The sequence below is a fragment of the Capra hircus genome, chromosome 21 (assembly GCF_001704415.2).
Source record: "Capra hircus breed San Clemente chromosome 21, ASM170441v1, whole genome shotgun sequence".
Lineage (NCBI taxonomy): Eukaryota > Metazoa > Chordata > Mammalia > Artiodactyla > Bovidae > Capra > Capra hircus.
Window position 1 is genome coordinate 58601721 of NC_030828.1, and position 16218 is coordinate 58617938.

General features: G+C 47.6%; 1 protein-coding gene across 3 annotated transcripts in view; it reads right to left on the minus strand.

The window, feature by feature from the left end:
- SERPINA12 (serpin family A member 12) overlaps positions 1-15805 on the minus strand; it is a 30571-nt gene extending 14766 nt beyond the window's left edge. The window contains exon 1 of one of the 3 annotated variants that reach the window (XM_005695354.3): positions 15660-15805. In XM_005695354.3, the coding sequence (XP_005695411.1) occupies positions 15660-15690 (31 nt within the window). In that variant the 5' untranslated portion in view covers positions 15691-15805. Of the gene's footprint in view, positions 1-448; positions 600-625; positions 787-15659 lie in introns of those variants that run through there. The other 2 variants (XM_005695355.3, XM_005695356.3) reach the window with 2 other exon arrangements.

Genomic DNA, 16218 nt, shown 5'->3' on the forward strand with positions numbered 1-16218 from the left:
GCCTCACTTTCTCCATGGAATAGTTGTTGTTTGTTGTTCAGTCGGCCAACTCATGTCCGACTCTTTGCGACCCCATGGTCTGTAGCGTGCCAGGCTCGCCTGTCCTTCACTGTCTCCTGGAGTTTGCTCAAACTCATGTCCGTTTAGTCAGTGATACCATCCAACCATCTCATCCTCTGTCACCCTCTTCTCCTCCTGCCCTCACTCTTTCCCAGCATCAGAGTCTTTCCCAATGCTGGAATAGTACATTGATGGATGCAGCCTCTGTACTTGGGAAGAGATAGACATACACAAAAAGCTCGCAGACAGGACTGGCTATGGCCAGAACTATAGGGAAGACACAGACCCAATTTGGAGGGGTCTCTTGATCTTCCCAGGCAATCCCCGTCCCCACACCCTCTAGAAAAGCACAAGAGATAGACATCTGGGAAAATGATCAGGGCCTCACCGGAGATGCTCAGCACTCTCTTCAAAGGAGGGGTTTCCAAGCTCTAGAACTCCTCCAGAATTTTCTTCTAGACAACCCCTCCAGGACTCGACTGTACCCTCCTTCAAGCTGAAGCAAACTTTGTATGGAATAAATAAGAAGCTCTTGACCTTTTCAAAGAGAAGGCCTCATACTCACAGTACATTCAGAAGAAATCTATGCAGCCAGACAAATGGATCTGATTTTCTTGCTTTATTATTTATACTTCCATAGCCTCTTGGAAAAGTAGACCATAGGCCAATAAAATTAGATGGCCTGATTGGGCAGGTGATGGAGGTTCCAAAGTAAAGGCCACACCACTTCCTCCGGGGGTTCTCATCTCAGGAGGCAGCAGCCTGATATTTAGACCACACCCACTGGGGTGTGGCTTCCCTAATGAAGTCAATTTATAACTTTTGCAACTACTATATTTCCCAATCATGCTGGCCCTGCAACCTGGGGTATTCTACAGGTAGATCATTCTGTAGTTCTGATGCTAAATATTCGACCCAAATATCACCACTGTCATCAGTGGGAGGAGGTGGAAAACAGGATTTTCTGGTCTCTAACTCCTGTTTCTTTCTTTTGATAATTTTTTCAGGTTCTTTATGGTTGGCGGTTCTATCAGCTTAGCTCACATGGAGTCCTTTGAGAAAAGAGAACTCAGAGAGAGATGAATAGACAATTCAGTGTATAGTTTCGGTTAGGGAGAAACAGGAATCAAAACTTCACATGGAAGTTTGTGATCATTCAAGAAAATTACAAATTGGCTTTTGATGGCATATTTGTTGCTCTGAGTGATGAGACGAGGGTTGGTTTTCTGCCTCCTGGCTCTTCTGTATTTTCCAAGCTGTCCTTCAGGAACAGGTATTACTTTAGAGTTCATTCTAAGAAGATTTAAGATAAGATGGCATTTTTATCTTCTTTATCAGAGGGTGGTGATGATGTCTGAAAATGTTTCAGATCCACTGATGATGCAATGGATCCAAGGGACCTCTTTTCAAGTCTGTTTTCATTAATGGACGCTAATGAGGAGAAAAATCATTCGAATATTCCTTCCCTATTTGGAGGTGTTTCACAATAGGTTCTGTATGAGCAAAGCACCAGGAGTTTTCCTTCCTTTGGGATACTGCTTTTGGCAGACCTGATTCTCATCCGCAACAATGTATAGAGCAGATGACCCAGCAACGACTTCTAGAAGAGGGGTGACCCTGGGTCTTCCCTGAGCTTGTTCAGCCCCAAACTCACACACAGACCAGGCTAATCATGCAGTGGGGACGTGGGCCCCAGAGCTGCCAAGCAGAAAGCTGCTGCCTCGCCTCATTCGGGGAGATGGGCCCGTCCGCTGTGATGCACCTGGGTCAGGTGAGAGGCTTCCTTGTGCGACTCTGCTCCCTGAGCCCCTGACCAAAGGACGGGCGGATGGGAAGGCGGTCCTGACACTGATGGGTGCTGACAGTCAGCCAGACGCCAGCCCAGAATCCAGGTCAGGCCAGAAATACCCCTGCCTGCTAATGACAGGGTGAGGCCAGTGGGTGTCTGCCAGCCACACCTGCCAGCCAGGCCCAGACGCGCTCGGTTCCAGGGCAAACTCCCATGAAGATGCATGGGTGAGGCTGGGAGGGTCAGTACCTGGGTGAGTGGGGATGCCCACGGAGCCACCGGGGATGCCCAAGCACACACAGCTCCCAGGGGCCAATAGGTCACAGCAGAGGGCAGCCATGGGTGGGCTAGAGGCCAGGCCAGGCACTAAATCTCAGTGAGGAGCCGCTCACCCTTGCAAGAGGAAGCCATGTTCAAGTCGTCCATCAGCCAAGGTAGACTTGCAGCGGTAGGGTCAGTGTGGAGCATCAGGGGGTCGGCTATGGGAGGTCCAGCCCCCATCGAGCACCTCAAGGGACCACAGCTTAGACTTGAGGCCTCCCCAATCCCTTGTGGATAATGGGATTGGAGCCTAGTGTCTATCAATGGCGGGGAGGATAAAGATGACAGTCAAGTCTGGGGACATTGCAGGGAGCTGAGAGATGAGAGGCAACGCCCTAAGACTGGGCAGTGGCTTGAATATGTTTTTACAGCCTGGGCATGTGCAGGGGTAAGAGGGGAGCTAGGAGTTTCCATTTCGCCCTTGCTCTTTGGTTCTCCCAGATGCTGGGCCTGTGAGAGGTCTAGGAATATATTAATGACTATGCCAGGCCCTGACTCCAACAGCCTGACTCTGGTGGGAACGCAGGGGAGTCCAGAGACACAGACAAGCTTGGTAAAGACTGAGGTAGAGGTAGCTGTGGGAGGTGAGAGCGGATGAGAGGCACCAGATTCCTCTTGAAGTGCTTGGGATGGTTTCATAGATGGGGCAATCTTGAACTGGGTCCTGAAGGATGAGTAGGAGTCCTCTAAGTGAAGGCTGAGAGCAAGGGTAGCACAACAAAGGTCTTGCAGCCTGGAAAAAGTGAGTGGATGACCTAGAAAACAATGACTCTTCTGTTTCCTTTTCTCAAAAAATGGGCATATCCTATTGAAAGGTTGTTGTTGAATCACGACGCCGGGATTCTTGGCCCCCGCAGGAGAAGAATTCAATCCGGGGCCAGAGACGAGTCTTGATCGCTCAGAGCTTTTATGTAACAAAGTTGTATTAAAGTGTAAAGGAGATAGAGAAAGCTTCTGACATAGGCATCAGAAGGGGGCAGACAGAGTACCCCCCTGCTAGTCTTTAGCTGGATGTTATACAGTCATCAGCAGTCTGTTAATGACAGAAAGGAATGTCTCAAAACTTAGAATGGCACCAGGCCCCTCATCCATAAGATGTATTTTGGGATAATCTTGGCTCCAAATAGCTGTGAAAAGAAGAGAGGCAAAAAGCAAAGGAGAAAAGGAAAGATATAAGCATCTGAAGGCAGAGTTCCAAAGAATGGCAAGGAGAGATAAGAAAGCCTTCTTCAGCGATCAATGCAAAGAAATAGAGGAAAACAACAGAATGGGAAAGACTAGAGAACTCTTCAAGAAAATTAGAGATACCAAGGGAACATTTCATGCAAAGATGGGCTTGATAAAGGACAGAAATGGTATGGACCTAACAGAAGCAGAAGATATTAAGAAGAGGTGGCAAGAATACACAGAAGAACTCTACAAAAAAGATCTTCATGACCCAGATAATCATGATTACTAATCTAGAGCCAGACATCTTGGAATGTGAAGTCGAGTGGGCCTTAGAAAGCAGCACTACAAACAAAGCTAGTGGAAGTGATGGAATTCCAGTGGAGCTGTTTCAAATCCTGAAAGATGATGCTGTCAAAGTGCTGCACTCAATATGCCAGCAAATTTGGAAAACTCAGCAGTAGCCACAGAACTGGAAAAGGTCAGTTTTCATTCCAATCCCAAAGAAAGACAATGCAAAAGAATGCTCAAACTACCGCACAATTGCATTCATCTCACATGCTAGTAAAGTAATGCTCAAAATTCTCCAAGCCAGACTTCAGCAATATGTGAACCGTGAACTCCCTGATGTTCAAGCTGGTATTAGAAAAGGCAGAGAAACCAGAGATCAAACTGCCAACATCCACTGGATCATGGAAAAAGCAAGAGAGTTCCAGGAAAACATCTATTTCTGCTTTATTGACTATGCCAAAGCCTTTGACTGTGTGTATCACAATCAACTGTGGAAAATTCTGAAACAGATGGGGATACCAGACCACCTGACCTGCCCCTTGAGAAATCTGTATGTAGGTCAGGAAGCAACAGTTAGAACTGGACATGGAACAACAGACTGGTTCCAAATAGGAAAAGGAGTACATCAAGGCTGTCTATTGTCATCCTGCTTATTTAACTTATATGCAGAGTACATCATGAGAAATGCTAGACTGGAAGAAACACAAGCTGGAATCAAGATTGCTGGGAGAAATCTCAATAACCTCAGATATGCAGATGACACCACCCTTATGGTAGAAAGTGAAGGGGAGATAAAAAGCCTCTTGATGAAAGTGAAAGAGGAGAGTGAAAAAGTCGTGAAAAAGTGTTAAAGCTCAACATTCAGAAAATGAAGATCATGGCATCTGGTCCCATCACTTCATGGAAAATAGATGGGGAAGCAGTAGAAACAGTGTCAGACTTTATTTTTTTGGGATCCAAAATCACTGCAGATGGTGACTGCAGCCATGAAATTAAAAGACGCCTACTCCTTGGAAGGAAAGTTATGACCAACCTAGATTGCATATTGAAAAGCAGAGACATTACTTTGCCGACTAAGGTCCGTCTAGTCAAGGCTATGGTTTTTCCTGTGGTCATGTATGGATGTGAGAGTTGGACTGTGAAGAAGGCTGAGCACCGAGGAATTGATGCTTTTGAATTGTGGTGTTGGAGAAGACTCTTGAGAGTCCCTTGGACTGCAAGGAGATCCAACCAGTCCATTCTGAAGGAGATCAGCCCTGGGATTTCTTTGGAAGGAATGATGCTAAAGCTGAAGCTCCAGCACTTTGGCCACCTCATGTGAAGAGTTGACTTATTGGAAAAGACTCTGATGCTGGGAGGGATTAGGGGCAGGAGGAGAAGGGGTCGACCCAGGATGGGATGGCTGGATGGCATCACGGACTCGATGGACGTGAGTCTGAGTGAACTCCGGGAGATGGTGATGGACAGGGAGGCCTGGCGTGCTGCGATTCATGGGGTCGCAAAGAGTCGGACACGACTGAGCGACTGAACTGAACTTGACTCCAAATGGTTTATCTTGGGCCATAAAAAGATTGACTTGAATCTTGAAGAAGGGCAGAGCACCATACAAATAATATCATTTATATAGATTAGAGGAACAATATCGGAGTATAACATACTGGTTTATCAAATAGGTTCTGAGCCAAAAGGCGGAACCGACTTGAAGACAGAGTTTGGGGTAAATGCATAGTACATTAGCATAGCTTCACATAAATATTTCCATAAGAAAAAGGCAATGGTTAACTTCAAGTGAAACCATGTGTCATTATGGCAACACAGAATTTTAAGAGAAATCTCCTTTTAAATTTGTACAGAGAAGGAAAAAATATCACTAGTTTGTTTCCTCCTGCCACTTAAGAGAGATAAAAATGAGAGAGAAAAGACAATAACTTAGAAGCAAAAGCAAAGGCTTGCAGGCTATTTCCTCCATTTGTAGACCCCTGGTCTTCCTGCTTGTTACCCTCTTACTATCTCTAAAGTAGTTGTCTCAGGTCTGGGAGCATGTTAAAATCATCTGGAAGCTTCAAGAATATTCATTCCCTGAATATCCCTTCTGAGCTTCTGATTTAGTTGGTTTGGGAAAAAGCCAGTGAGAGGCCACTTCTAAGAACCTCTCCTAGGGGCTGTAATAAACATCCAAGTTTGAGATTCTCTGCTCTAAAGCAAGTAATTCCTGCCTGATGATCATGGGAAGATTCTGGGACATCTCTGAAAACGCTGAGCTTTCTTACATGACCAGCTATCAGTCATGGGTGTAAAGCTATAGCGATTAAGACAGTGAAGTGTTGGCACAGATGGACTACTTGACAAATGGAGCAGACTGGAGAATCCAGGTCAGACACGCCTTAGAAGAGTCACCTGCTCTGTGGCAAAGAGACCACTGCAATTCAGTGGGAAAGAAAGGTCCTTCCAACGAACAGTGCTGGAAGGTCTGAATATCCACATGGCGGAAAAAGAACTTTGACCTCATCTCACTCCACATACAAAACTAATTTAAGAAATAATAGACCCAAACGTGAAAGATAGTAGAATGAATCATATTAACTGCTGATAGTCAATGTTATTTTTACCTTAAGAACTACAAGTATTGGACTTCCCTGGTGGCCCAGAGGTTAAGGATATGTGTTTCCACTGCAGGGGGTGCAGGTTCGATCCCTGGATGAGAAACTAAGATCTGCATGCTGCACTGTGTGGCAAAAAACAAACAAAAAACCCCACAACAATGGTCTTCTAGAAGAAGGTGTGGCAGAATACCTTCATGATCTTGAGATAGCAAAGACTTCTTAAATGGCACACAAAACATATGAGCCATAAAAAAAGTGATGAATTGATCTTCATGAACATTAGGAATTTCTATTCACCAAAAGTTACCTAAGAGCATGCAAAGACAAGACACTGACTGGGGGATGGTACTTACAAGACGTCTGTCTGATAAAGGACTAATACTATCCGACTCTTAAACATTTCTACAAATCAATAAGGAAAAGACAATAACTTAGAAGCAAAGGCAAAGGCTTGAACAGATACTTCATCAAAGAGGATATCCAAATTACCAAGAGGCATCTGAAAAAGAGGCTGAATATCATCAGTCATCAGGAATGCAAAAAAAAAAAAAAAAACAAACCACGAAAACCAAAAACCAACCAAATAAAACGACAACAACCCACAACAAGATACCACTACCCACCTACCAGAATTGCTGAAATTACTAGGACTGACAGCTCCCTGGTGTGGAAAAGTGGAATGCCCTTTCATGGGTGGTGGGTATATAAAGACTAACAGGTATTTCTTATTGTATAACAATATTACACCTGCCAATTTTATTTTGGCAGTGTGTGCCCATGGACACACAAATGCACACACGTAAATTTAATTCTTACAAGCCTATGAGGCGTGGACTGCTGTCACGCACTATGTGTGTGAGTGCTGAATCACCAGTCGTGTCTGACTCTTTGCGCCCCTATGGACTGTAGCCCACCAGGCTCCTCTGTCCATGGGATTCTCCAGGCAACAATACTGGCGTGGATTTCCATGCCCTTCTCCAGGGGATCTTCCCGACCCAGGGATCAAACCCACATCTCATAAGTCTCCTGCATTGGCAGGCAGATTCTTTACCACTAGAGCCACCTGGGAACCCCTCACTCCCACTATAGGGGTTAGAAAATTGAAGTTATCTCAAGCCAGATAGAGAACAATCCCTGGAATATCGTATCATTATTAAGTAGATGTATGTCCTGTTAAGAATATTTTGATATGAAAGAAAGAAAAACATTAAATGTAGAAGCCATTTAGTGAAAAAGTTTGGGAGAAATTGAGGAAAAACTAGGACTCTCTCCACAGCTCCACGTTGCCATCAACTGCTGAGCCCTCGGCAACACTTTGCAGCTTTTCTGTCAAATTTTCCCATCATCCTGGGCTTGGGGACAGAGAGAAAAGAGAGGCAGACACGAGCAGGCTAGGAGGAGGGAAGCAGGGACAGACAGGATGAGGGAGGAGATATATGGGCCCCAGGCTGAGTGGCTGGTATTCGTCCCCTGAGGACAGACACTTCAAGATAAAGATGTCAGCAGCAGAGCAGAGCTGAGCCCCACATGGATCAAAAGTTAAGGAAGCTACACACTTCTCATTCTTCCAGTCAAGGTCAAGGAAACCTCGCAAACTTCACATGCGCAGGAAGGTTCCTCAGGGGTCAGCAAAGGGAGAGGGCACTAGCCCATAATATGTCCTGCCAACCTCCCAGAGATCCCCGTGCTTGATTATATCTTGAATAAAAGATGCCATGCACATCTGGAAGGGCCCTGAGGCAGACTAGATATGGACATATGGAGTCATAAAAGCAAGATGATTGGCCAGAGGGAACCCGGAAAACTGCCCCCTTATAAATGATTTAAATCACCCCGAAAGCACACGGCTCCCTCTGGGCCAGTCCATGTGTCTTCCCCACAAGTACTTTACTCTTAATAAACGCTCTATCAGCTTAACAAATTCCCGTCTCTTTGCTGGAACTCTTCCTCCAAAGAAGAGAAGAGCCTGCTTCTAGCCTCTCATCCCGACTAGGCCAGCAGGTAGGATTCAGCGCCTGCACCACTGTGGCCGGAGTTCGATTCCCAGTTAGGGAGCTAAGATCTGGCTTTAAGATGCTGCACACTGCAGCCGCTGCACACTAGGACAGGCAGAGGCTCAGGTTGGGGGGAGGGGTGGATCACTGTAACCTGGGCCCATCACAGGCGCACAATGAATGAAGTCAAGGCCTCTAAGAAAAGCCCAGCACCGTCTGTCTCCCCAGTCGACCCCTCAGCCCCAATCTCAGTGATGTGCTGTTACACTCAGGTGTAGCTCAGCTCCTGAAGTCACGGAGACCTGGGTTCTAACCCTGGTCAGTCCATTAGCTGGACTAATGGTGGTCCGTTAGCTGGGCCACCTTGCCCAGGTCCCCTCATCTCTCTCTGCCTCTCTCCTGCCATCTGTTCAGTGGGATCACAGAAGCACCTGCTTTGCCAACTCCACCAAGATGCTAGCTATCAAATGCAATGGGCAATGTGAAGGTGGCAATTTGATAATAGTTATAATAATAGCAGTAAAAAATAATGATAATAGTAGCAGAGATAATGGACACGAGGAACAGCTGATTCTGCTCTTCCGGGTCACACACTGCTCATCATTTTAATCCTCTGGCACTAGAGACAGTGAGGTGCTGTTCAGTTGCTCAGTCTTATCTGACTCTTTGTGACTCATGGACTGTAGCATGCCAGGCTTCTCGGTCCTTCACCATCTCTCGGAGTTTGCCCAAACTCATGTCCATTGAGTCTGTGATTCAACCATTTCATCCTCTGCTCCTTCTCCTCTTGCCCTCAATCTTTCCCAGCGTCAGTATCTTTTCTGATGAGTCAGCTCTTAACACCAGGTGGCCAAAGTATTGGAGCTTCAGATTCAGCATCAGAGATAGAGTGCAGGGGGCTTAATGCTGTTGGAGGCCCAGGGGCAGGACCATTCTTCCCCCATCGAATGGAAAAATGCTATAATTAACGGATCAGGTAGCAAGAATAGTTTCAAGGAAGGCTGAGGTTTGTAGGTAACTTAGCACAGAAAAAGCTGGCCCTTTTTGAGTAACTTCTGGGTGTTTTATGTGGTACAATGCAGTCAAGGATGGGAAGCACTCATTTCTGAGTTTTTAGGAATTGAGGAAAACAGAATGGCTATCTACCTTAGACTAAGGAAAGGACCAAGTCACAGAGCTGGGGAAGTCGAGCTGTGTGGGTGAAGAAATGATAAGGAAACCCCCAAGATTATATATCCATCCTCCAGCAATGCTCTGCAAATCCCTCCTGGGGTCCAGGACCAGCCACAAGCCATGAGTGCAGGGATGAGGAGTGACGGAGCTCTGGAAGCCATCATCAGGGGCTCACCCTGCAGATGGAAGGAAGCTCAGGCACATCGAGAAAGTGCTTGTGTGGGGAACGGAGGGTGGGGGTGGTGGAGATTCCTTTCATTCATCCATGTTTTCAGCATTCCTTCCAAGATGAAAAAAAGCAGTCTTTTGAAAACAATGCATGGGCTAGTAAGCAGATGCACTTTATTTATTTGCTCTCAGATGGCACCACCAGTTTCCTGATCAGAGATTATCCTTTTGCAGAGGACTGGCTCTACAATCCAGAATAAAATGAAGGGCAATTGCTTTTGGTGAGAGAATATATTGATTGAGACTTACTCATCAGTTCAGTTCGGTCGCTCAGTTGTGTCTGACTCTTTGCGACCACATGGACTGCAGCACACACCTCCCTGTCCATCACCAACTCCCGGAGTTTATCCAAACTCATATCCAGCGAGTTGGTGATGCCATCCAACCATCTCATCCTCTGTCGTCCCCTTCTCCTCCTGCCCTCAATCTTTCCCAGCATCATAGGCTTTTCAAATGAGTCAATTCTTCACATTGGGTGGCCAAATTATTGGAGTTTCAGCTTCAGCATCAGTCATTCCAATGAATATTCAGGACTGATTTCCTTCAGGATGGACTAGTTGCATCTCTTTGCAGTCCAAGGGGCTCTCAAGAGTCTTCTCTAACACCACAGTTCAAAGGCATCAATTCTTCGGCACTCATCTTTATTTATAGTCCAACTCTCACATCTATACATGACTACTGGAAAAACCATAGCTTTGATTAGATGGACTTTTTTGGCAAAGTAATGTCTCTGCTTTTTAATAAGCTGTCTAGGTTGGTCATAAATTTCCTTCTAAGGAAAAAGCGTCTTCTAATTTTATGTGCATGGGACATTTTGAAAGAGGTCACCATTATCTTCATTATGTCCACTATAGTTTGGCCACAGGTCAAATAACAGGGAGGGAACACAGCCCCGCCCTTCAACAGAAAATTGGATTAAAGATTTACTGAGCATGGCCCTTAGTAATGACCATGGCATCTGGTCCCATCACTTCATAGCAAATAGATGGGGAAATAGTGGAAACAGTGTCAGACTTTATTTTTTGGGCTCCAAAATCACTGCAGATGGTGATTGCAGCCATGAAATTAGAAGATGCTTACTCCTTGGAAGGAAAGTTATGACCAACCTAGATAGCATATTCAAAAGCAGAGACATTGCTTTCCCAACAAAGGTCCATCTAGTGAAGGCTATGGCTTTTCCAGTGGTCATGTATGGATGTAAGAGTTGGACTGTGAAGAAGGCTGAGCACTGAAGAATTGATGCTTTTGAACTGTGGTGTTGGAGAATACTCTTGAGAGTCCCTTGGATTGCAAGGAGATCCTACCAGTCCATTCTAAAGGAGATCAGTCCTGGGTGTTCTCTGGAAGGACTGATGTTAAAGCTGAAACTCCAGTACTTTGGCCACCTGATGTGAAGAATTGACTTATTGGAAAAGACTCTGATGCTGGGAGGGATTGGGGGCAGGAGGAAAAGGGGACGACAGAGGATGAGATGGCTGGATGGCATCACCGACTCAATGGACATGAGTTTGGGTGAACTCCGGGAGTTGGTGATGGACAGGGAGGCCTGGCATGCTGCAATTCACGGGGTTACAAAGAGTCAGACACAACTGAGTGACCAAACTGAACTGAGCATGGCCCCACCCATCAGAACAAGACCCAGTTTCCCCCTTAGTCAGACTCTCCCATCAGGAAGCTTCCATATGCCTCTAATTCTTCTCCATCAGAGGGCAGACAGACTGAAAACCACAATCACAGAAAACTAACTGATCTGATCACATGGACCAGCCTTGTCTAACTCAAAGAAACTGTGTGAGCCATACTGTGTAGGGCCACCCAAGATGGATAGGTCATGGTGGAGAGTTCTGGCAAAATGTGGTCCACTGGAGAAGGGAATGGCAAACCACTTCATTATTCTTGCCTTGAGAACCCCATGAACAGAATGAAAAGACTGTATCATACTAAGACGTAGATAACTGATACCATTAATGGAGACAAGGAAAGAAGCCATAGAACCCTGGGAATCTGAAGCAGGGGAGAAAAATACCCCTCCCACCCCCCTGGTGGAAAAGATCAGAGAACAGGGATGCAGAGGGTGGGGGTCGGAAGACTCAATCTGGAGTTAGACAGTCTGGGTCCAGACTCTGTATCTGCCACTGTCCAGCTTCACAACTTCCTGAAATTACTCCATCTCTCAGGATCTTGATTTTCTCACCCATAAAACCAGGGAAATGCTTGAAAAAATCCACTGGGAGGATTCAGCGAGCAAGAGCCTTTGATCGGCACAGTATAAAGCACCTGCACCTCTGGATAAACTGTTCCATGACTTTGGAATTTTGCAAGGGTCCCTCAAGACAAGACCAGTCGCTTTTCGTATCCTTCCCTTCTGGGATGAATGAAAACAAGCATACTGTGTGCCCAGCTGGAAATCTGCAGTGTAAGGACTAACACCTACACATCACACAACTGCCAACACCCTCCAGACATGTTTCCAAACACCAGAAAAAGCCTGACCTGTCAGCTCCTCTGTGTGACTTCAAAGGCCAGAAATGGTTTTCCAACTCAAATGACCAGCTAAGTCATTCTGGATGTTTCCTGCCGGTCACAGCCTGAGAAGGGATGTGGGTCTGAAAGGGGTCAGACTCCTTGTACTCCTTGAATCTCACCATATCTTTGTGCCTCAACTTGTTCACCTATAAAATGGGCATACCTCCCTCCCCACCATTGAGATAACCCAGGCAAAGCCTTTGTGCTGTGCCTGGCATGTGGAGGCACTCTGGTTTCATTGCTTGATCGTTATCAGTATTACATATCATTTGAAGTATCCTTTTATGGTGGCACTGGTCATGGAGATGGAACCCCAGAAGGCAGAGCATCTCCACAGGTATGTCCACAGCTCCTTGACACAGCCACCCCACCTCCCAGTGACAGCTGTCTCCCTCCTGGCACCCCCTGGCAGCCTTGGGCTGGGCAGGAGACGTGCGCCACATATGCACTTGTGGGGCTGGGTGCAGGCCGCAGGAGACAGGCACTCTCAGGCAGCCCCTGGCGGCTTTGACTCACCTCTCAGGTACAGCTGGCGGAGGTGGGGAGCAATGGTCTAAGCTCAACACTGGGTCGGGGTGTGGGAGAAACTGGGCAGAGCTGGGGCAGGACAGGGACCTGGGTAGGTCCTCGGAGGTGGCTCTGAAGCCTGAATTGAGTACAGTCACTGACCCTGGGGTGGGAACTGGGGTGAGATGCGATTTGGGTCCACATGGGTGTCGGGGAGGAGGCCGGCAGGTGGGCCACATGTCCTCTGGACCAGTGCATCTGATCTCAGGGACTTGATCAGGGCCAAGGTAGGTATTTAGGGGGCCCACAGGAAGTACTGAGCCAAGGGCTTCAGAGGTGGTGGCAGCTGGGGCCTAGAGACAGGCAGAGGGTGGAGCTTCAAGTCCACGGTCAGCTGAGCAAGTCCACGGTCATTTGAATCAGGGCTTCAGTAGCCAGGAGTTTGGGGGATGGAGTCCAGGTGATAGGAGGTGGGACTGAGCAGGGGGATGAGAGGGTGAGGGGTCAGGAAGGGAGAAGAAGCAATAAATCAAGACCTGGAAGATGGCTCTCCAGAGGTCTTCTATGCCATCGAGACAGTTCTCTTCCATGTTCTCACTCTAGCGGAGGGGCAGTGGTGGGCGGCAGAGGGGTGGGTGGTTCTGACCCTGCGATTCTCTCTCTTTGCTCTGGTCTCGGCTCCATCTCCCCGTCTGAAGCACAGCTCCCTGGCTTATTTCATTCATAGCCTTTGGCACTTCTGAAATGGTCTTTTTTTCACCTGCCTGCCTACTTCTGCACTGCTGGCCTTCCAGCATTTGGAGACCAGCTCCTTGAGTACAGAACTTGACACTGACCACCGCTGCACCCCCTGCTCCTGGGTTAGACTAGGTGTGTGCTCAGGGCAGGCTTTCCAGGTGGTGCTAGTGGTAAAGAACCCACCTGCCAATTGCTAATGCAGGTTAGACGTAAGAGACATGGGTTTGATCTCTGGGTTGGGAAGATCCCCCGAAGGAGGGCATGGCAACCCACTGCAGTATTCTTGTCTGGAGAATCCCATGGACAGAGGAGCCTGGCAGGGGATGAGCCACTGATGGGGACACTGCTTCATGAAGACAGAGCTCCCTGGCAGGTGAAGCCCAGCAGTGCCTGGCACCCACGATACCCTTTAGAGAGTGTTGGCTGCCACTTGACCTCTACCTTCCAAACCTCCAGGACACTTCCCTTCTGATCAACCCTCACCTAGAAGGGAGAAGAAGCACTGGGAGTGTGATCACACTGGGAGTGTGATCCTTTCTGAACTCAGCTGACACAGCACTGTTGCTCCCAATATCTTCCCCGATGTGTATCTTCCAGTTTCTGCATAAGAGATTATCTTAATTCTCCGTGGTCCAAATCCCTCATCCCAGGACCTGAATCCTCCCTGCCTGCTTCGAGGATCCTTTTGTTGTTGTTGTTCAGTTGCTAAGTGGTGTCTGACTCTTTGTGACCCCATGGACTGAAGCATGCCAAGCTTCCCTGTCCTTCACCATCTCCCAGAGTTTCTTCAGACTCATGTCTGTTAAGTCAGTGATGCCATCCAACCATCTGTGGTTCCCCTCAAGGGCCCAGTCTTGAGCCAAAAACCTCTGGACAAGAGGTCAGGGCAGGACAGGTGATAAGATGGCAGTGCCTGCAGGCACCTGAGCTGGGGCGATTTCCTGAAGGACGGGAAGGATGAAACTCTATGCGACCTCAGTTATTACACACACATACACACTCACACACACCTTAGTAGGATAATGTAGAGAAAGAAATAGCAGAAAGAGAAGGGCAACTAGTCTGCTGACTACAAATGTCAATGCCGTTGCCCTTTAGGGAGAATAATCCATAGTCCTCTGGGTCCTAGCAGCCAAGGACCAGAGGAGGAAAGGAACTTGACCACACGTAGCGCCCCCAGTCTCCATGCGTGCATGTGTGCACCAGCTCCTCCCTCCCTCAACCATGACCTCGGAGCGTGGGGACAATGGCCAACACCACTCAGCACCCTTGGCAGGACCTGTCACAGCACGAAGCACAAAGAGGAGTCCAGGTGGGCTTGGGGGCTCATTCTGAGCACCAGTGTCTCATCATTTGCCATCTGTCTCCTCAAAGCCAACAGGACAGCGTTTACAGGTTTCTTTTCTCCAGGAAGGCGCCACCCAGCTTTCTGGTTAAATCCTTCTTCAACTTTCCTTCATTTCATTCATTTGCAAACATGCATTTAGCACCAAGTGTGTGCTGCAGACTGGGACACAGAAATGGGCTAAAGCTGACATTGGCCACATCCTTGCGAAGCTGCAAGTGGCGTCAGGGAGAGAGACCCTGGTCACCATGACTACCACTGGCCCAGGGCGTCCGCCTGTGTGGAATGCCCGCTTACCTGGGTGCTGATTGCTTTCTTTTTTCATGTTGGGTTGATATTTCCCTTCCCTCCCGAGCACTGGAAGCTTTGCCTTATTTCTCCCCTGGGTATAAGTGATGGCCCAGACTTCAGACGATGACTCAGCAGACTGGGTTCGACTCAGGCATGGAGCGGGCTCAGTTTCAGACAAAGGTTAACAGGTTTCCAACCTTCTGTCCTTGCAGATGCCAGCCAGCCATCAGCCAGGAGGCAGGTGAGGACTGTCTGCCCAGGGGATGGGGGCCCGTCCTCAATATCCAGGGAGGGGCTCTCATCTTGTGACACACCAAGTCTCTCAGAGGTGGCTCAGGCTGAAACAGCACTGGGATGTGTGGAAATGAAACCCATGAGTATGTTCTAAACCTCAGGAGCCCCTGGCTGGTAGGAGCCAATGGGAGTCCATGCTCAGCAAACTCCCTGTGGAGCCCCAGGCATTCCCCCACCCCGGCAGGTGGAGGAGTGGGGGAAGAAATGAGAAATATTGGAAAGAGAAGACTGTCCTTGCATTTAAGCACCGGTGCAAAGAAGGCAGGCTGAAAGCACCATCGACAGCAAGTATATCAAATCACGTCGAAAACATCCCACAGGGCATGACTCACCTGACGGCCTGGTGTCAAGTTCCAGCCTCATGGCTTCACCCTCGTGCTGCAGACAGGGCTTTGAAAGGAAAAGAGTGCATTTGGCTGTCAGACCAGCCTGGCCATAGCCCTTCTCAGCTGATGAGTCTTGACTGGACAGTCAGCCTCTCAGCTCCATGTTCATCTGAAATGAACTTCCTACTCCCACACAGGGCTGTCATGAAGAGCAACTGTGGGAATGTCAAGTTTAGGGCTTGGAAGTGATTTTTATCAGTAACTATAAAACAGATAATCCGTCACAACATCCGAGGTTTATTATTGATGAGATCACTGAAACACGTTTTGTGGCTTTATTTATTGCTCTATCCTTAGGCTCTGCACATAAAGGACACTCAATAAATAACTACTGAATAAAGAACAAATGAATGAATGTGATTTTCTCATTAAAATCCTCTTGCCTATGAAAGAAAATCAAAGCTTTTAAAGTTGCAACAGAGAAGAAATGCTGTGTTAAAACATCTGCACCTACCACTCCCCACCCCTTCAATCCACCAGCTGGTTCAGCCTCTTTTCCCTTCAC